The sequence below is a fragment of the Rosa chinensis genome, chromosome 6 (assembly GCF_002994745.2).
Source record: "Rosa chinensis cultivar Old Blush chromosome 6, RchiOBHm-V2, whole genome shotgun sequence".
NCBI lineage: Eukaryota > Viridiplantae > Streptophyta > Magnoliopsida > Rosales > Rosaceae > Rosa > Rosa chinensis.
In genome coordinates this window covers 62,931,053-62,950,675 of record NC_037093.1, presented here as the reverse complement: position 1 = coordinate 62,950,675, position 19,623 = coordinate 62,931,053, and the positions used below count along the sequence as shown (strand labels likewise).

Below are 19,623 nucleotides of genomic sequence, written 5' to 3'. Positions count from 1 at the left end.
ATGGAGTATACACTAGGGAAAAAAAAAATTAGTATGCATAGGTGGTTAACCTGATACTCTGATAGAAAAAACCACCAGTTCCTGCAGCACTGAACTGACTCGGTAGACTTATTGACGACCAACAACCTGAACTTTTATTGATGAAATGGATGAATTCATCAAGAATAGAGGACTCCTAGCCAGAGCAAACAATGGAGATGCAAGGTTGCCATGTGAAGCAGAAAGCAGATACCGTGAAGTCGTGAACATGAAAGGTTAATGGGCTAACAACAAAGGGAAATGCATTACCATAATTTTTATATAACAAGCATCAGGATGCACCAAGGCAATTAAAGGAAACTAGCCGTGCCGCTCAATCAGGAATAAATGGAATGGAGAATACTGTGCAAATAGCGCACCAGAACTGAAAGCTTTGGACCACAAAATATGAACTTCGAGAAAAGAAGCATCGAGTACCCTTCTAGGTTATCTAGTGTAGATGATATAAATACTTACAAAACCTTGATCTTAATTCATAACAAAGAGGATGAAACAAAGGCGACAAGTTTCCCGGTCATGAATAGCTGAGATACTAAATGAACATGATACTTGCCCATTAAATTCATTTCATCCATGACTTAGGAGCTTACATGCAGAGTAAAGAATGGACAAGCAACTTGCAAGTGTAAGTAGGATGACCATGACTCTCAATAATTTGTAACACATGTAAATCCATGAAACTCTGGGGAATTCAAGAAAACTAAAGCATTCTCCCTTTTTTAAAACAAAAAACAAGGCCTTGATTAAACGGTAGCTTATAGTGTCTGCAAGTCAGAAATAATACTATCAGGCACAAAATAAGTTCTTACAGCAAAATAATGAGTGCCCTTACAGGATTAATTCTTCAAACAGCCAAGTAGGAGCCAAATTTTACATTATTTCAACTAAGTCTTGCTGTGTATTGTTCTATATGGATAAGACCAAATGAATTAAACAAGAGCAAACACCAGCAACAGTTGAGTTGAAATGTTATTTACATCCAGAAGAAAATGAAAAAAGATAAAAATAATCTCAATTTCTTCTTCTAATCGACTACTACACTAATAAACAACCAAAAGCAACATAAATAGATTACAAATAGAACAAAAATTAAAAAGGGGACATTGCATATTATAATTGTAATACCAATTCGTTTTCAGCCGGAGACTGAATTATCTCCACCAGAACCCGAAGCTCCGGCACTCACATTGACAGCTTGCTTCTTCCTCTCCTCCTCGTATTCAGGATCATCGGTGGGCAGCTCAAACCGGCAAACCGGGCAGGAATTCCTAGAGCTCAGCCATGGCACAATGCAGTCACCATGATATCCATGCCCGCATGGCAGCTTCTTTGACATTTCACCAACATTAACCATATCCTTGCATATGGCACAAACCACAGCCTCATCCACAGACTTAATCTCCACCGCTGGCAATTCCGATACGGCTGCTTTCGAAGCCGGTGGAGCTCCTCTCCTTCCACTGCTATCGGTCTCCGCCAAGGTCTGAAGCAGAGCTTCATACCCAGCTGCGTCAACGTAATCCTCAGGATTGCCTACGTAACGATCCGATTCGGGCATCTCGAACCGTAATTCGATGGAGTTGTCCTCCAGGCCCATCAAGATCTCGGCCCAATCCAGAATCCGGTTCCTCCCGCTCCGGGCCCGGGTAGCAATGTCTCTGATGCGGAGACGCAGCACATCGCGACGACGTCGTCGCAGGTCTTCTTCGTCTCGCTCTTGCCGATCTCCTTGATTCTCTTCCTCCTCGCGATCAGATCTATCCTCTTCTTCTTCCTCCTCCTCCTCCTCCTCCTCTTCCGCCTCCTCGTTTTCCTCGCCGCCTTCATTGTGAAACTCGACGCTGTGCGCGTCCTCGTCGTCCTCGTCGTTGTCCCAGCCGTCGAGCTCAATCCTGAGGAAATCTTCCTCGGGGGTGGGGTTCTGAGGCAGCGGCGGGGGCGTGTCCTCCTCACGCGCCGCCTGCGCGATCAGACGGAGCACCTGGAGGAACGGGGAGCCGAAGGTCGGGTCGTCCGCCTGATCGGACGGCCGGGAAAGAGGATGATCCGACGGTGGAATCGATTCCACGAACCCGTTCTTGCAGTCGTGGCAGACGATGTCCGGGAGGTTGGCGACCGTCTCGACGGAGACGCGCTTGTTGCAGTGGTAGCACCAGAACTCCTGCGGCTGCGCCTCCGTCTCGGTCTCCGTGTCGGAGACGGATCGCGGCGGCGGCGACTGAGATGGAGTTTCGGCCATTGAGTTTCGGGTACGGCGGAGACTCGGAGAGAGAGACCTGAGTGGTGATATGAAGAAAGAGCGAAGAAAGTGCGAGGGGTGGAGATTAGGTGCTTGAGGACCCTCTAGGCTGAGAGTGTCAATTCTCTACGGGACTTGCTTCGGTGTTTCTCGGGGGTTGTTTACCTTTCGTTATTAGCCGTTGGATGAGGGGATGTCTGTACTAGAGGAGGAAGTAATGGACGACTGATGTGGATGGAAGTGGAAAGTTGTTGGAAATGGTCAAAAATAATGTAGGTTTGTAGTTTTTTTATTATTATTTACCACGAACAAAAAAGTGGATATTGTGCCACCGAACAAAAAATAGACCCAGTGAAATTAAATGATAATAACTAAACGTTTTGTATTAATAACCTAATGATAGTTTACGGTTAAGGCAATATGCTATAGTCGTTCAAAGTATAGTTAAGCAAGTATATCTTACGTACTATTAAAGGATTATGTTCAATAGTCATTTACTTTACAAGTTTAGTGTCAAGAAACAAACTTTAATGAGATTTTATGGTAAATAATGATGACCGCTATTACTATATGATTCTTGTTCAATTTTACATATTGTTTTTATTACACTAATAATATACTAAAATTATAATCCGCTTCTATCATCTCATAATACCTAATAATATACAACAATTAGTATGAGCTGAATACAAAGCATTCCATTTACAAATTGAATAATTATGTCATTATATGAAAAAAATGTAATAAGCTAGTTACATGCATTAGATTTGGGTGTAGAAAATTTTTTAACATCTAATTTGTAATTTTTTGTTTTTTACACAAAACGCATGGTTAATAACTATTTATGTGTTAATCCTTCATTATGGTTTATTACATAAACCGTTGCAACATCACACTTTTACAATTTTCATAAGTGGTGCCACAGTCTCCATCCATTATATCCACACGGCGAGATTAGAATAGAAGTCATGAGAGGTGGTGGTGGTGGCCTAATTGGATTCTCGCATGCCAACAAACTCAAGGACCATTCAGTTTATTCATAAAAGATAATAAGATAGTTGTGACCTATTTAGATTGGGCTATTTTGAGTAGCATAAAATTAAACAATTGTATGACATTTACACCATTTTTGTTCATGTATGAACTCTATTGTTGTTAAGCATTTTTTTGGAACCTTCTAATTATACAAGAGTCCACCGATTACAACACACAACCTCATCTTTCGATCTTATAAAAATGATATATTGTTCTTAAGGTTGTCACAATTAAACTCATATATATTGTTCTCCCAAAGCTCTAACCACGGCGGTGGCCTTGTTTGTTTAGGATTGGACAAGCATGGCACACTGTAATTAAAAAAAAAAAAAGTGCAAGGATAAAACCACCGCTTCATTTCGGCATGGGATAAACAGTGCTAAGAGCTTTAAATATATATGTATAATATAATTATACGCCATGATGTTGTCATGGTCCTCCAAAAATTCCAGAAAATGCAAACCGACGTTTTATTTATAAACAAACACGAATATTTCTCTTGGATTATTTATGTACAATCATTTCTCTTCCTCCCTAGTCCCTATAACAAAACAACAAAACAAACCCTCTGATCTTATAACACATCAAAACAAAAACCAAAAAAAAGGCAAACCCCTATCTAGAGCTCCATGTGTCCTCTCGTAGGTAAAGCTCAGCTCGAGCCTACTAGTACTCCACATTCACCGAATGAAAACGAAGACGGGGAAAGAGATATTTTACATTGTTTATTCTTCAGGAAGAGCCATAGCTAACTAGCTGTTCCGGAAGCCTAAACCGGACCTGAGAAGCCGACGACCGGACGGCGACGCCGTGCCAGCAAATCCCACCCTTGCAACTCTCGTGCACATCACTACCACCATCGGCATCATCGCGGGAAACTGCGTACTTGGCTTTACGGGACACATCCCACGTCAGCGTCAGAACCAGGATGAGGCAAACCACGACGGTGGAGGCAATCAACACAAACCCGCCGCCGAAGGTCCGACCAGACACCACCCCGAAGGCCTTGATCCCGGCGATGACTGCCACGTAGATCGTCGTCAAGTTCCCCACGACTGCGTCAGACACCGCCATTTATTGGGTTTGAGAAAACAGAACAGAACAGAACACAGAAACTTAATTTAGATCTCTTAATTTGACTCCTTATTTTGATTGACGAGTCCTGGTTGGCGGCTATTTAAAAGAGATTAGGAGTTGAAAAGGGTCCACTCAGAAAGTGAGTTAAGCAAAGTTTGCTTATGACAACCGCAAGTGATCTGGGAAGGATTAATTGGAACTTGGAAATTAAGGCTATGGCTAAGCTTTGAGTGAATGAATCTTCTTGGGAGTTAATGTTTTGGGTATTTATGATATGATAATACAGGGATGAAAACGACATCGTGCAGACTATAGCTTCCTATCTACAATTTTTGGTATAAGGGAAAGTTGTTGTCGTACACCCGCCGAATTGTTTAATCAAAGTTGCACAACCAAGCATACGTGGCCATATCTGACTCGGCCACATAGTTTGGTTTGTAATTAATAAAGTTGGGGGAAAGATGGTAATTTACTAATTTACAGTACAGACGAACTCGTTTGGTTTGCAAAAAATGATGGTAATTTTTTTGTCTTCTTGGGAAAATTAAACTTCCCATAAATTTTTATTCCGGTTTTAGCAATATAAGAAAAATTATCAGAAAAATTGTTAAAGAGTTTGTGATTGATGCAATAAAATAATGAAACATAAATAATAAATATAAGAAAATAAGGAGAGAAAACAAACTCCTTGAAACCTTGGGGTATGAAATGAACCATTTTTTTCTTTATTTTTCCTTCTTTTAGCAAAATGTTTCATTTCCTTTGGCATTCTAAACACAATAAAGGATTAAGTTTTCTTTGACATAAAAGGAAATGACAAGATCATGCACCCGCCAAATTGTTTTGTCACAGGAGCCTAACCATGTATACATGGCAGAACCTGACTGTGTGAAAGAGTTTGGTTTGTATTTAATAATGTTGGGGGTTTGGGGGAGATGGTAAATAGTACAAGTGGATTCACACATAGGGATCACATTAGAGGTTTTAAATTATTTCAATAACAAATTACATATAAGTTATTATTATTATTAGTTTTTGATAAGGTTTTGATATTATTATAAATCAAAGAGTCTAATAAGTAGTTACACAAAAATCTGATATATATAAGTTATTGATAAAAATGACTTAACAAATACATTGACTTCGTCGTCTGCTCGTCTCTTGCATTGAAGATGCTGATCTTCATCTTGTTCTTGATTTCCCAAGAAACAGTGACGTTAGCCTACGGGTACCGGCTAGCAGATCGTGGACGTAGTGATCGCTATTTGGCCACACAAAAACGAAAGCTCACACGTCCATGGTGGGGTGGGTCATTTATCAACGTTATAACATATATTAAGTTGACACCTGAAATAATTAGCTTTAGGATAGTTTTTTCTTTGGTTATTAATTATTGTGCTTGGATAGTTACGGTTGCTTGAAGCTTTTCTTTACGCCTCACTATAATTACGATTATGAAACTGGACTAAAGGTGACTACTGTGCATTCATGTAGAAATGTGATGGGGAGTTAGGCGCCCTGCCATCTCGCATCATAATAATGATCGATTGATTTTATTAAGGTCACGTTTACCAAGATACTGAGGAAATGGAGTGGAAAAGAAGAGGAAGGTGAATTATTATATTCGGGTTTTAATAAATCTCCGAGTAGTAATTTATTATTACCATTCTATTTAATACTTTTTTAAAAAAAATTTCTATTTAATACGATTTATGTGTAGCCAAATGACCCTCTAACTTTTTTCATTGCTACTGATTTACCCCCTGACATTTCAATTTTAATTATCTACATCCTCATTTTTATAATTGTTGCTGGTTTATACCCTATCGTTATTTTTTAAACTTTCCATCCAATTTTCCTTTAATTAAGTTAGCACGTGAGGGGCTTTTTTGTCTTTTCAACTGTCACCCAAAAGAAAATTAAACAAACCAACACATCGTCAAAGAATTAAAAAAAAAATTACAAAACTGCTCTTCGTTAAAAAAGGAAAAAAAAAAAAACACGCCCTTTGTCTCTTCTTCCTTGTCCATCTCTTATTCTTCTTCTTCACTCCCTTTATTTCAAGATTGGTCGTTAGCTTGTAACTGATCGCTTAATTAAGATTTGCTAGTCACATAAAATGATTGGATGATCATATCACTAAAGGAGAAAAAGTCTTTGATCATTTAGGTTTCTGGTTTTCTTTTTCTTTGAAGGCAAGACTGGTCATTAATATCTCAAACATTCATATGAGAATTTGATCTTCCATGTTTCCAGTTGGAGGGGTTTGTATTTTGTATAAGATTGAGAAGCCATCGAACAAACTAAAATATTTAGATGAATGGAATATGAAAATTAAAATTACAGCAAGCATGTGAATGTCATCTTGATTGATTCAAGTTGGGATTGTGTTATATTGATCTCGATAAAAGGAACATAGAGGAAGAGGTCATGCTGAGAAGAAGATAATTGCGAGATAGATAGAGAAGAAGATGAGAGGATGAGGGAAAAAAAAAACAGTTGTGGGAGACGAATAGCAATATTTTATTTTTTATTTTTTAATAAAGTAATTTTGTATTATTTTCTTGTTGTTTTTTTTTTTTTTAATGTGACAATTGCAGAGACGAAAAGGCCCCTCACATGCTAATCAAATTAACGGATAAATTAGATGGAAAGTCTAAAATTTAACTATAGGGTGTAAATTAGCAACATTTAGAAAAGTGAGGGTGTAAATAATCAAAATTGAAATGTCAAGGGGTAAATCGGCAATCGTGAGAAAAGTTAAGGGGTAATTTGGCTATTTTGCCTATAATATATATATATATACAGATCCTATCCAGAGCGGAGCTCCGCTTTGAAAATTAACGTGTGAAGTTCAAGTTTTTGGTCACTTTTCGGTCGCATATCCACATCTCGACTGTTCAGTTTTTAGGTACTAGTGTATAGATCGTCTCTGAAAATTTTCAGCCAAAATGATGATCGTTAAGGCATTGATAAGTGCCTTAAAGCTAGTACGGTTCAGGTTGACAGATTCAGTCATTCTATTGGTTTAAACGAGTTAGATGCCTTAATGATCATCAATTTGGCTGAAAATTTGCAGAGATGATCTATACAGTAGTACCTAAAAACTGAACGGTTGAGATGTGGATATGCGAACGAAAAGTGACTGAAAACTCGAACTTCACACGTTAATTTCAAAGCGGAGCTCCGCTCTGGATTGGATCTGTATATATATATATATATATATATAAGAAAGTAAATAGTTAATGAGACGGAATAGTGTGATTCCCGTCCTCCTTGTGAACATGTCATCGGTACTTATTGTAACGTAGGTTCTAAAGTAATGTTAATCATGTATAATGTATTTACACCTTCATAGATGGATCATCAGATGCAACATGCAAGGAATTGAGCTTAACGATGAAACCAACTGTATCATTCTTAAAATGCACAAAAGGTTTCCATCCCTGGATCTGAATCAATTGTTAAATTCAACCAAAGCTAATAGACCCAAGTGGTAGAACTGCCAATCATACGTATTACTGAACTAATTATCCTCCAAATCAATGAAGGAAAAAAGAACACCTCTTAGCAAGTGATACATCATACATGTGATTGGGGGAAAGCCCGCATTTGTCCAAACTCCAAAATCCAAATGCGAGTACCAAAAATAGAAAATACATATCTAATTATCCATAAAATTATATAGGATTGTTCAGACTTTAGATAGAGAATCTATATAATTGTAATAGACTAGGGCTGTCAATGGGTCATGTTGGGTTATGTTCGTGTCGGGTCAAAGTATTTGTCGTGTCACAAGAGACAATTCCAAACTCAACCCATTTAATAATCGTGTCAAAAATTTAAACTCAAACCCAACCTGTTTATTGAACAGGTTACCCGTTTAACCCATTTAATAAGTACTTCGTGTCGTGTTTGACAAAGTGACCCATTTAAGGGTTAACATTGCGACCCATTTAACTAAAAAAATACATAAATTGATTAAATTCATTAGAGAATTTATAGTGTTAACCAGAAATTTATAGTGTTAACCAGAAGTGGTAACCCTTGTTTAAAGTGAGAAAAAGACTTACTCAACTTTTATATATATATAGGGTTTTTTACTTCAACAGTGTCTGGACTCTTCGAGGACTTTTAAAATGATACCTGAACTTTTAAAGTTATCAATGTGATACCTGGACTCATTTTTTCTTATCAATGTCATACCTCCGCCCATATTTCGTCACGGTGCCGTTAATCCGAGCACGTGTGACGCATGTGAGTCATTAAATGATGATAAAAAGACTTATTTGCCCTAAACGTAGGGGTATATTTGACATTTTACCTATTTATATTCTTCTTTTTCTTTTTTAATCATTTTTTTCTACCATCTCCACCTCTCGTCTTCTTCCTCTACCATCTCTACCTCTCGTCTTCTTCAACTGCAATCTCTTTCACTCTATACTCTACCCACTACCTCCATTAACCATGCCTGACCATTTCTCTCATACATCACCTCTCTCTTCTTTGCCACCAACACAGCAAACAAAGAGAAGATTACAATCACGTATGGTGACTCTAGATTCTCTCGGGTACAAGTGGAAGCTCCATTACAAATCGCCGTACTGATCCAAGTGGGAGATCTGGTGATGGTGCTGCAACATATACTGACATTTCGCGGCGGCGAGGCGGGAGGTCCATAACTCAGAATCCATCTTGAACGATTCCAATCAAATTTGAAATCAAAACCAAACTGGTTTGTTTAAAAAGAAAAAATTAACAAGATTTAATCTGGGTGTCCAAATCACTTCTCGGTGCTAGTATGCCGGCGAGTGAATTAGCATTCAGGCGTCGCCGGACAACATGGAGGCCGGGCTCAACTCGACGGAGGCCGTGAGCCTGATGGTGGTGGAGGTTTTGGATCCCTATTCATGCACCGATCTCGGCAATGTCAGAATTCGAAAAGCCCGAATCTTCAAAAGATTTGATTTTGGGTTTGATGGAATCGTCGAGATTGACACATAGAATTCTGGGGATTTTTGAATCACTCCCTCGAGATAGGTTTCTGAGATTTTGGATGGGGAGGAAGAGTAAAACAATAGTGAGATTGAGGTGTTGAAACACGGCCTGGGAAGAAGCAACGAGCTTGTCAGAACACTTGTGTATTTTTCAATTTTCATGCTTTGTTGCTTTGGATTGGTTTGACTAGTCTTGCTGGTTTTGGGTTGTGGGTATTTTTCAATTTCCATGCTTTGTTGCTTTGATCTCAGAACACTTGTGTTTATGGCTTTGATCTCAGAACACTTTGGGTATTTTTCAATTTCCATGCTTTGCTGCTTTGATCTCAATTTCCATGGAGTCTCCGATGGTGTCCGTTCGTCAGAGAATTGGATTCGGGTTTTGCTTATGGTTTTGCATTGATTGAAATAAGTTCTCGTCTGGTTGATTGTCTTTGCTAGGAAATGCCATCATCCCATCCGATTGCAATTTGCAGATGAAAAAGAAAATAGAAATGGAGCAGAAGAACTGAAGGTACAAAGGGACATGTGAAGAACCAAAAGAAATGGAACAAGTCATTTTTACCCTTATTTTGTGCCTCACGTGCGGGACACGTGATCATAGTTAACGACACCGTGACGAAAATTAACCGTAGGTACGACGTTGATATGAAAAAATGAGTCCAGGTATCACATTGATAACTTTGAAAGTTCAGGTATCATTTTAAAAGTCCTCAAAGAGTTCAGACACTGTTGAAGTAAAAAACCCATATATATAATATTACTTTTTCTAAATGGCACGTTTATGCGGGTTATATATAATATATAACCCAACTCATTTTATAAACAAGTTATATGGGTTCACTTCGTGTTGGTGGGTTGGCCCACGGTCGACCCATTTATTAAATGAGCCATGATGGGTTGACATGCGGCCGATTTGCTTTTTAATCGTGCAGATTCAACCATCTTTATTTCGTGCGGGTTTCGAGTCATGTTACTGAATCGTGTCGAAATTGACAGCCCCTAGTAGTAGTCATTAAAGGACCACAAAAATTAGACTTAAAATAATTTTAGCGTGCAAAAAGGGCCAACATCCTTAATAAATAATGCATAAAGTTGCAAAAAAAAACCTTTAAAACAGAAAAATTTGTGCCACGCCCAGAGGGTTAGTTCAATGTCCCAAACGGTGAGGAAGGTTAGGAGTTAGGTTAAAATTAAGATAGATCTGGAGTTCAATCCCGTCATTATTTTAAAAAAAAAATTTAAAAATTGAGCTTTCGTCAATAGAGAAAAAATTTCGGCCCAACTGGTTGGCATATACAGCTTTTCCCACAGAAAACAGAAGTAGAAAAGAAAATAGAAAGAGAACGAGCAAGAGAGCTTGAAGCACAATCAGATGGAAAAACATTGTATTTGCAAAGAAAATACATGACATAAGTCACTGAAACTCGTTAACTAAAATGCTGGAGGCAAAATTCAGGCTATATGATTACAGTAAACCTATTATCTAATGTCTTAACTTCAACAACGGGAATCAAAAGTGAGCCATGCAGCGATTTCCGCTTCTCTAAAAGCTGAACCATGGAAGGCTGAAAAGCCTATTAGGTGTAAAAGTATTAAGCAACCTACAACTCGTCCTTCTGTGAATCTGCATTAGCAGATTCAGCCTCAGGGGTAGCTTCGTTTGCGGGAGTTTCGGCCTCAGCTGGTTCTTCGGTATCATCTTCCTCCTCGACTGTGGCATCAGGGTTGATGTTCAGGCTAGATTTCACTGAACTGTAGATGCGGGAGGCAAAATCCTTCGGGTCAGGAAGAGCAAAGCCACTCTCCATGAGTGCAGTCTGGTAAATAAGCTGTGCTGTATGCTTCACACTCTCATCCTGAAATAGCAAGCCAATCAAATGACTAAGATAAATAGATTCAACAAAGTAAAACTATAGGCATTGACTTGGATCACTTTACAACTTATAGTGAATGCCGTTGAACAGTTAGCCATTTAATTTCGTATCTAGGTAAAAGATCAAACGGGTCCATCAGATAAATGAATATTTGTCCCAGGTGTTACCAATGACAGAAGTGTAAGAGGAAAGAAGCCTAAAACATACCTCAGGGTTCTTTACCACTCTCTCCCTGAGCTCCTTGATGATTGGGTGCCTTGGATTAATCTCAAGTACCCTTTTGCCGCGCATATATGCTTGCTTGGCAGAATCCGACAAAGTCTGAGACTGCATGATCTTCTCCATGTTTGCGCTCCATCCAAACTTTGAAGTAACAACCACGCACGGGGTGTCAGCCAATCGGTTGGACAGCTTCACATCATCAACATTGTCACTGGCAAGAGCACCCTTCCACCATTTAGTGAGTTCCTTGTATGATTCCTTGAGTTCCTTATCTTTTGAGTCTTTACCGAGTTTCAAACCCTCCTTTGACACATTCTGGAATTTCTTGTCTTCATAATCCATCAAGTATTGCATCAAATATTCATCAACCGGATCGGTGAAAAAGATAACCTGCAATAATGTATAAAATAAAAAGTAAATACAGATGAAACTAATGCATGCCTTTCCATGATCCAAAGAGAATAACTGGGAAGAGGCAAAGAGTGGAGATATTCTGATGTACCTCATATCCTTTCTTCTTAAGCCGCTCAAGGAAAGGAGAATTATCCAATTGTTCCTTGCTGGTTCCAGTAAGATAAAATATGTCCTTCTGCCCAGATTTCATCCTTGAAATGTACTGATCCAGTGAAGTCAGTTTCCCATCTGACTTGGTACTGTCAATAAGTTCAAATCAGTCGGTCAGCCCATGCAAGGATTTAAAGGAAAAGGGATCCAAATTTTTTATTGACTAAATATTGGAACTAGTAGAAAACACAAAATCATATCAATATAACATAAATACCTCTCAAATCTTAAAAGTTTTGCCAAACGGTTTCTGTTGGCCGCATCTTCAATAATACCAAGTTTAATAGACTTGCCAAATTCATTCCAGAATCTTGTATATTGGCCTCTCTTCTCATCATCATCGGACTTCTCAACATCTGCTTTCAGAACAAAATTCAACACCAAACAAAAGTGAATAATTAATTATCTGTCCTAGGTAACATCTTCAAAGGTATAAAAACAATGAAACATGTAGCTCAGATTTTCTATTCAATTATTAATGAGTGCAACTAGGCTGTCATTAACATAACAACAATACAGTACTCTACTGAGATACCATACCTTTCTTCTCTTTGTCATTGGACTCATCAGGATCTTCTTCAGCGAGTTTACGGATCATATCAAGGGCCTTCCGGATAAGTTTTTTCTTGATTGTTTTCAAACTGCTGTGTTGTTGAAGCATTTCTCGTGATACATTGAGTGGCAAGGTGTCAGAATCAACAAGACCCTGATCATGAAGCAAAATCCAAAATTTGGTAAGCATTTGCAAACAGACCCATAGACACAGGTGGAAAAAAAAATGAACATATCAAACATTACCTTCAAAAAGTTCAGATACTTTGGCAAAAGGTCATCGAATTCATCTGATATGAAAACTCTTCGAACATACAACTTCAAATTGGATTTGTTGGCATTATAGTAGCTCTCATATAGATCATGAGGAGCCTTGGGAGGAACGAACAGTACAGCCTTGAATTCTACATCACCTTCAGCGGTAAAGTGGCTCCATGACAAAGGCTTGTCCTCGCTGAAATCCTGTGGAATAAAAATAAGGAACAATTGATGTTGTAAGACAAATATGATGAGTGGTGTTTTAGCTTCTAAACAACATTCTAAGGTCATGCAACCAGTAAGTTACCTTGGCAAGGGTCTGATAGAATTTGGCGTACTCTTCTTCGGTTACCTCCTTTGGATTGCGCAACCATATTGCTTTAACGTCATTTAGAAGCTCCCATTCACTATTTGTTTCCTTTACTGTCTTTGTCTTTGGTTTCTTCTCAGCATCTTCATCTTCAGTTTTCTCAGCATCTTCTTCAGTTTCTTCCTCAGAGGAGGAGCTTTCAGCTGTTCACAATGGTCAATAGGAGCAATGAGCAATAATGTGCATGAATATGAACCAAAACAAATAAACTTTAAGCAATGCAAATGCAACAGCTCTAAGCTAAGCTTCTATAATAAAGCATACATGATTCCTCTTCCTCGTCGGCTGGAACTTCCACGTCAACCTCTTTGGTTGACCAGATATAGATGGGGAAGTTGATAAATTCAGAATATCTCTTCACCAACTCCTGCAAGGGCAAAAAATATTCTTCTCATGAGATACCATCTTAGCCACACCAATACCATCAAATTATTTTTACAGGGACAAATGTTGAACCTTATATAAAAAACAAAGCACCGAGTAATAGACATGAGAATGTTACTCAGTATCATAAGCGTAAAAGTATGAGAGTGAAATGTTTCTACTATGATAGTAGCAAACATAAAAATGTAGGCGAACCAACTTGAGTAACAGTTCATGAAACTAGATAATCACAGTTCAAATATTTATAAGTCCACTCACTTTTAGCTTGCTTTCTTCCAAATATTCCCCTGCTTCTTCTCTGAGGTGCAATCTAATTTCAGTACCACGTCCTAGTGGCTCATTATATGTATCCTCGGAAACTACAAATGAACCATCAGCCTTCGACTCCCAAACATGCCTGAAACAGAAATTCATACAAACATCACTCACCATACGACATTCAAGTATTCCTGAGCAAAACAAACTAAATCTGTTAGTAACTAGAAAGTTATACAAAAGCCTTACTGTTTGTCATCATTGTGTTTGCTAATGACTTCGACATTATCAGCAACAAGGTAGACGGAGTAAAACCCAACTCCAAATTGCCCAATGAGATTAAGATCACCACTAGTTTGCATCTTCTCAACGAACGCTGCACCAAAAATTACAATTCCAATCAGTAAAACCAACACTTACTGCACTGGAAACTTTGAGACTCAAAATAACAGCAAAAGATACCTGAAGTCCCAGATTTTGCTATAGTTCCCAAGTTCTTGATCAAGTCCTCCTTAGTCATACCTATACCTCTGTCGCGTATGGAGAGGATTCTCTTCTCTTTGTCCAATTTAATCTGCATTTTTGTTTCAGCAAATCAGTAACAAAGTTCAACAACATATCCATTCAGTATTACACTTGATACTTTTAAAGCAAAGAACGGAACATCAACTGACCTGGATTTCAAGCTTAGTGTTATCACCTTCACCCAAAATTTCCTTATCAGTGAGGGAAAGGAATCTAATCTTGTCCAGCGCCTGAAATTCACAATAGTTTCAATTCAGTATGGAATCCATTTCAGATTTCTAACAAAACATTACTCGATAAGTCGAAGCAAGCTTACATCAGAAGCATTGGAAATCAACTCCCTGAGGAAAATGTCCTTGTTACTATAAAGGGAGTGGATAATAATATCCATGAGCCTAGACACCTCAGCCTGGAACTCAAACTGTTGAGCGTTGCCGCGTCTCTTTGACATTGACTCCGCCTCTCTAAAGTTACAGTAACACATCCATTCAGAAATTACTCAACAAATTTAACCTCTATTCAAAGATTACTGATCAAGCTCTAAATTACTGTATCTACAAAACCTCTTACCTCTTAGCGACATCAGAATCGGTGGATAGCCCATTCGGGACCGCCCCGATCTTCTCCTCAACCTTCGGTGGATCTACGACCTCGTCGGAGTTTGCCTCTGCATTCGCCTGTAATTTCCGTCCTGAAAAAAAAAACAAATAGATCGCCGGAACCCTAACCTTCAGATATGAACTCTCACAACAAAAGCAATGCAGGATTTCCGATTTGAGATCTACAGAAATGAAGAGAGAAAAACAAAGGTCGGAGACGAACCTTGATCTGGGAGAAGAGAGAGAAGGCACAGCAGAAGCAGAACGGAAGGGATCGTCCACTTCCTCATAGCTCTACCACTCCAAAGTGTTCTAGTAACTTCGCCTCACTCGGTTTATCTGCTCAAAGTTGTGATTGATCTAACCAGCTACTGGTAGCTGATTATATATATAGCTCCGCTGCTAGGTGAGAGTGACTATTAAACTTGAGCGTCACTTTAACGGCGACTTGACCCTGGATCGGCCAGGATTTGCCAGCGTGGACGAACGAACGAGAGGGATTTGTTTTTGCACACGTGGCGGGGTTTTACTGGACCTTGTTTGTTCACTTGACGTGGAGAAACGGACGGCCCCTACCGACGACTTGAGACTTCCAGTCGCGGTTGACCAACGTGGCGAGACTTTGTGTTGCAGAGTGGATGATCGGACGGCTCGCGTTTTGTGTGTATGACATGGCAGCTTCTTATTGGGTTATTGTTTCGGACTCGACGTGGTGGAATCAAATGCTGCCTTGCCCTCCATTTCTTTTGGGATTTGAACTTATCAAAGCCCATTGTATTTGCTAGGCCCAATCTAGTGAATGAGATTGGATCGCCCAAATTCCTAGTAAATGAAAACACTATGCATGCATACAAATTTCAATCATAGGAGAGTTTAACTTAGTCATCTTATAAACTCTTGGGGCTAGACGGCTAGCTCAAGCGGTGAGTATGAGAATTGCGAATTGGGTTGTGATCAAGTCAAGTCAGGGATTAGATTTTCCTCCAGTGTAATAAAAAAATCATATCTTGCACCATATTTCAGTGTGTGTCATACATGTGTATATAGTAAAAATTTCATTGTAAGTTATGTTTACAGATAATCTTATGGCTGTTATGTTTACTGAGGAACCTTATGGTAGATACAGTATATTGAAATGTTTGCTTGTGATCAGGGGCAGTCATCTAGGACTCATGCATGGGCCTCAAGTTATATTTAAATTAGTCCCTGAGACACTAATTTTAAGTCCAAAAGAGTTATAAACAAAGCCCAACACAAGCCTCGATCATACCAATTAACCTATCCTCATATTAGGTGATTCTTTCACTTTCATCAATATAATCACAATTCTGTCGTCTCATACTCTCCAACAACAATGCTTTTATCTCGTACTCATCTATCCATTTCTTATCTCAACACACGTCATTATCTTGGGACCTAGTTCTTCATGAATTTATTTGTTTTATAACTTTTAATGATCATAGAAGAAAATCAAGTTTAGCTTTTTAAATTCCATCAGTTCTACGTATACTGAAACTTATGATTGAGGAGCAGGATGATTTTAGAGAGAAAATAATAACATGCAATTTCCACAGTTTTTGGTGAAAAGTCATATCTCAGACTGTTATTTTTTTGGGGAAAGAAAGTCCAAGGTTTGGTCTTATGAACTACATATCCATGTTCTAGAATGACCATTATGTCACTGATGAGCAACAAGCTTGCAGTTTAAGCAAAGTTTCGTTTCTTTTAATTGTTGCCAAGAGAAGGAAATCAAAAGGTAAAAGTTTCCTCAGCTCACCAACTGAAAACTACACTTTTGGCCAGCTACCAGCAAGATTCAAAGTTAAGCAACAAAACACAACTGAATCAAGTTTTAAAATATCCAATGAGATCTTTGAGTACTGCACTTCCTTGTATTCGAAAAAGTTCTTAAGCTAACTTACATTGGAAACTTTGATAGAGTAATCTATAAACGCCGCACCTAAACACGTTACAAAACTTCACCAGCCTAGGAGGCTGCATGCATGTTCACGTGGCCATAGTCCACTTACGAATCAAACCAATAGAAAATAAAACAAAACAGAAGAAGCAGCCATGGCAATAGAAGCAAGTGTCTTGGAAGCGTCACCACTAAAACTCGGCGATGAACCAAAATAATCCATGACATATCCACCTCCGGTCCCATCTGTTGCCCTCGTTGGTGTTGCCGGTGCTGTTGGTGTCGCCGTTGTCCCTGTTGGCAGTGGCGGTGTTACCGTCGTCGTTGGCCTTGGTGGTGTCATTGTTGGTGGTGATACTGATGGTGCTTTTTGTGTCGGCATCGGCGGTGTTACCGTCGTTGTTGGTGATGTTGGAAGTGTTGAAGTTGTTGGTGTTGAAGATTTAAGACTTGTTGTGGATGAGGGGCAGAATGTTATGATGTAATCAGCTCCACTACACGTGAACGTACTCGTGCCATCATCGTACGCATAGCTATACGCCGTCGGACACGCCGCCTTAAACATCTGCGAGTAAACCGACGGCTTACATGTCGACGGTGAGCCATACGCGCCACTGCAGCAGTACTCCGGCGTCTGAAAAGCCTCGCACGCGCTTCTACACCCCGCCCCGCCTTCGAACTGCAGCTCACTCGGACATCCCTTATTCAAGTTCACCGCGCACCCGGTTGAAGAACAGTCACCGGAGCCGCCGCTCGGTTCGACCAGCATAGGCAAGTTGAAGCCATCGACCAGGCTGACGTCGTAGAAGTCCTTTGCATCACCCGAGCCGATTGTGAACTCGGCGAGAGTGGCGGGAGGGACTGCACCGGCGCCGTTGCACTCGAGTTGGTTGGAGCCGCAGTCGGCGGTGGTGCAGGAGCCCTGGCCTGTGACGGGGTCGAAGTTGCAACCGGTTCGACCCCAGAACCTGCCGGACCAGCTTGGTGGGGCTTGAAGGGAGCGAGACTCGCCGGGTTGGAGCTGGAATCCGGTGCTTTCTAGTCTAGGGCTGGATGAACCGGCTAGAGTTCCGGGATAAACAGTGTAATCGCACCTGTTTGTGAATGTAAAAGTTGTCGAATTAACGCTGGTTTGAAAACTAATGAGCGAAACAATGAGAATGATTTGTAGAGGGCAACGAAAGATCGACATTGTTTGGATATGAAGCAAATAATGGCAAATTCTCTCTTAAAACGGGTATGGTTTTGTTTCAGCTTGTGGTGGATGATCAATATATATTGGGGTAGCCTGAGGCCCTATTTATAGAAAACAAAGTTTCTAGTTACAGTAGGAATCCAATGTTCTGTGATTATAAAACAAATTGGAAAGTAGAGAAGTCCTAACTACTTGAGGAAACAATCCACCGGGAGTCCAGCCACATGAGGGAAGTGGTGATGATTCTTTACGTTTTCCTAGCTTTGATCAGACTAACTTCACCGACAAAAAGAAGTAAGTATTTCATATTTTGATGGTTGGTAACTGGGTTTCATGGTGATGAGAGAACATGTCGACTGTATATTTATACAAGTTGTATGATGAGTTAATGACAAGAGAAAAAGTGCAAAGCCTGGCCACGTGTAACTTGCGAAGGTCAAACACTCAATCTCCTCTCCGAGAAAGGTAAAGGTCTTCTTTTTCATTTCCTTTTCTTTTTGTGAGGGTGATTAACAAGGAGGTTCCCTTGCTAATCAAATTCACAACTGCAATGTTTGATATGAAGCAACCAAATTAAGGCAGAACTAAATATTGAAAGAGTGGCATTGACGGGTTGAGTGATCGACTTGGTTATTTAGTTACCATAGTTACAATTTTGGTTCATCTTTTGAAGGAAGTATAAAGATATATAGTACTGTAATATTTTTTTAGTTTCACATTAAACGCATATGATGATATGATATATCTTGTGCTAGTTCAATCTTTATTTATACCAAACAAAAAAGTTTTTTAAGTGTGAAATAGGTGAACGATAAACTTGATCGATCACACTTACATTCTATTGAGAGGATCTGCTCCTCTTTATTCGACAACTTTTTGATTTGGTATGTATCAACAAAGTCCACCTAACAAACGTGCTGCGACCATACTCCATAGTCATCTATGTTCAAGAGTTAACCTTGCTTTTTTTTGTTCTCAAACTCCAGCAATGCAATGATTCAATGTAGTTAAGCATCCTCAAAGATGTTGCTATGAGGTTTGACAACTTTGGTAAATGGAATCAGGTTCTCATAATATGGATATATGATAATGGCTGCATTTCTTCTAGCTCAGTTTGATGGAATTTGAGCTCATATGCATGGAATTTCTTTGTTTCACAAGTTAAATGCACCTAGAAGTATTGTTCATTCTTTACTGTGGAGGAATTGGCTTGGAGGCTGCAGCATAAAATGGTATTTGATTTCTACGTGATGGGACGGTGCTTAGAAGTCATATAGTAAAAGCTACAGCAACCAACAACAGAGTCAGGATGGCCGAGTGGTCTAAGGCGCCAGACTCAAGTTCTGGTCTTCGTGAGAGGGCGTGGGTTCAAATCCCACTTCTGACATTATTGTTATTAATTTTTGAACATTATTTTTGTTTTCACATTACCCAATAGGCCAAATCTTTTTGGAGAAATTTTATTTGCACACCTCTAAAGGTTAAAATATACACTCATTTTTTCACACACCCAACAT

The 19,623-nt window shown here is 39.3% G+C and overlaps 4 protein-coding genes and 1 non-coding gene across 5 annotated transcripts; 1 reads left to right on the top strand and 4 right to left on the bottom strand.

Annotated features, from left to right (window-relative positions):
- Positions 1-875: 875 nt before the first annotated feature.
- Positions 876-2,391, bottom strand: LOC112170090 (E3 ubiquitin-protein ligase CIP8). The gene has a single exon (XM_024307235.2). The coding sequence runs from the start codon at positions 2,276-2,278 to the stop codon at positions 1,175-1,177; it is 1,104 nt and encodes a 367-aa protein (XP_024163003.1). The 5' UTR covers positions 2,279-2,391; the 3' UTR covers positions 876-1,174.
- Positions 2,392-3,759: 1,368 nt separating this feature from the next.
- On the bottom strand, positions 3,760-4,619 carry LOC112172268. The gene has a single exon (XM_024309545.1). It carries the CDS (start codon positions 4,385-4,387, stop codon positions 4,046-4,048), a length of 342 nt encoding a protein of 113 aa, XP_024165313.1. The 5' UTR covers positions 4,388-4,619; the 3' UTR covers positions 3,760-4,045.
- Positions 4,620-10,747: 6,128 nt separating this feature from the next.
- On the bottom strand, positions 10,748-15,377 carry LOC112172050 (endoplasmin homolog). The gene is made up of 15 exons (XM_024309217.2): positions 15,217-15,377; positions 14,965-15,085; positions 14,711-14,858; positions 14,544-14,624; positions 14,332-14,443; positions 14,119-14,245; positions 13,873-14,011; positions 13,495-13,597; positions 13,168-13,373; positions 12,849-13,064; positions 12,591-12,756; positions 12,268-12,406; positions 11,989-12,139; positions 11,472-11,876; positions 10,748-11,246 (listed from the first exon to the last, which is right to left on the bottom strand). The coding sequence occupies exons 1-15, from the start codon at positions 15,281-15,283 to the stop codon at positions 10,992-10,994; spliced, it is 2,436 nt and encodes an 811-aa protein (XP_024164985.1). The 5' UTR covers positions 15,284-15,377; the 3' UTR covers positions 10,748-10,991.
- Positions 15,378-16,863: 1,486 nt separating this feature from the next.
- LOC112172951 (thaumatin-like protein 1) lies at positions 16,864-18,514 on the bottom strand. Its single transcript, XM_024310471.2, has one exon. The coding sequence runs from the start codon at positions 18,101-18,103 to the stop codon at positions 17,027-17,029; it is 1,077 nt and encodes a 358-aa protein (XP_024166239.1). The 5' UTR covers positions 18,104-18,514; the 3' UTR covers positions 16,864-17,026.
- Positions 18,515-19,409: 895 nt separating this feature from the next.
- Positions 19,410-19,493, top strand: TRNAL-CAA. Its single transcript has one exon. It is a non-coding gene; the product is annotated as a tRNA-Leu (tRNA).
- The last annotated feature ends 130 nt before the right edge of the window (positions 19,494-19,623 follow it).

Excerpts from the sequence above, each read along its gene's own strand:
- LOC112170090 (XM_024307235.2), bottom strand. The coding sequence starts at position 2,278 with ATGGCCGAAACTCCATCTCAGTCGCCGCCGCCGCGATCCGTCTCCGAC.
- LOC112172268 (XM_024309545.1), bottom strand. The coding sequence starts at position 4,387 with ATGGCGGTGTCTGACGCAGTCGTGGGGAACTTGACGACGATCTACGTG.
- LOC112172050 (XM_024309217.2), bottom strand. The coding sequence starts at position 15,283 with ATGAGGAAGTGGACGATCCCTTCCGTTCTGCTTCTGCTGTGCCTTCTC. Across the intron at positions 13,598-13,872 it reads TGGAAGAAAGCAAGCTAAAA|GAGTTGGTGAAGAGATATTC; the intron begins GTGAGTGGACTT and ends TTGCCCTTGCAG. Across the intron at positions 13,065-13,167 it reads TCTATCAGACCCTTGCCAAG|GATTTCAGCGAGGACAAGCC; the intron begins GTAACTTACTGG and ends TTTATTCCACAG.
- LOC112172951 (XM_024310471.2), bottom strand. The coding sequence starts at position 18,103 with ATGTCGATCTTTCGTTGCCCTCTACAAATCATTCTCATTGTTTCGCTC.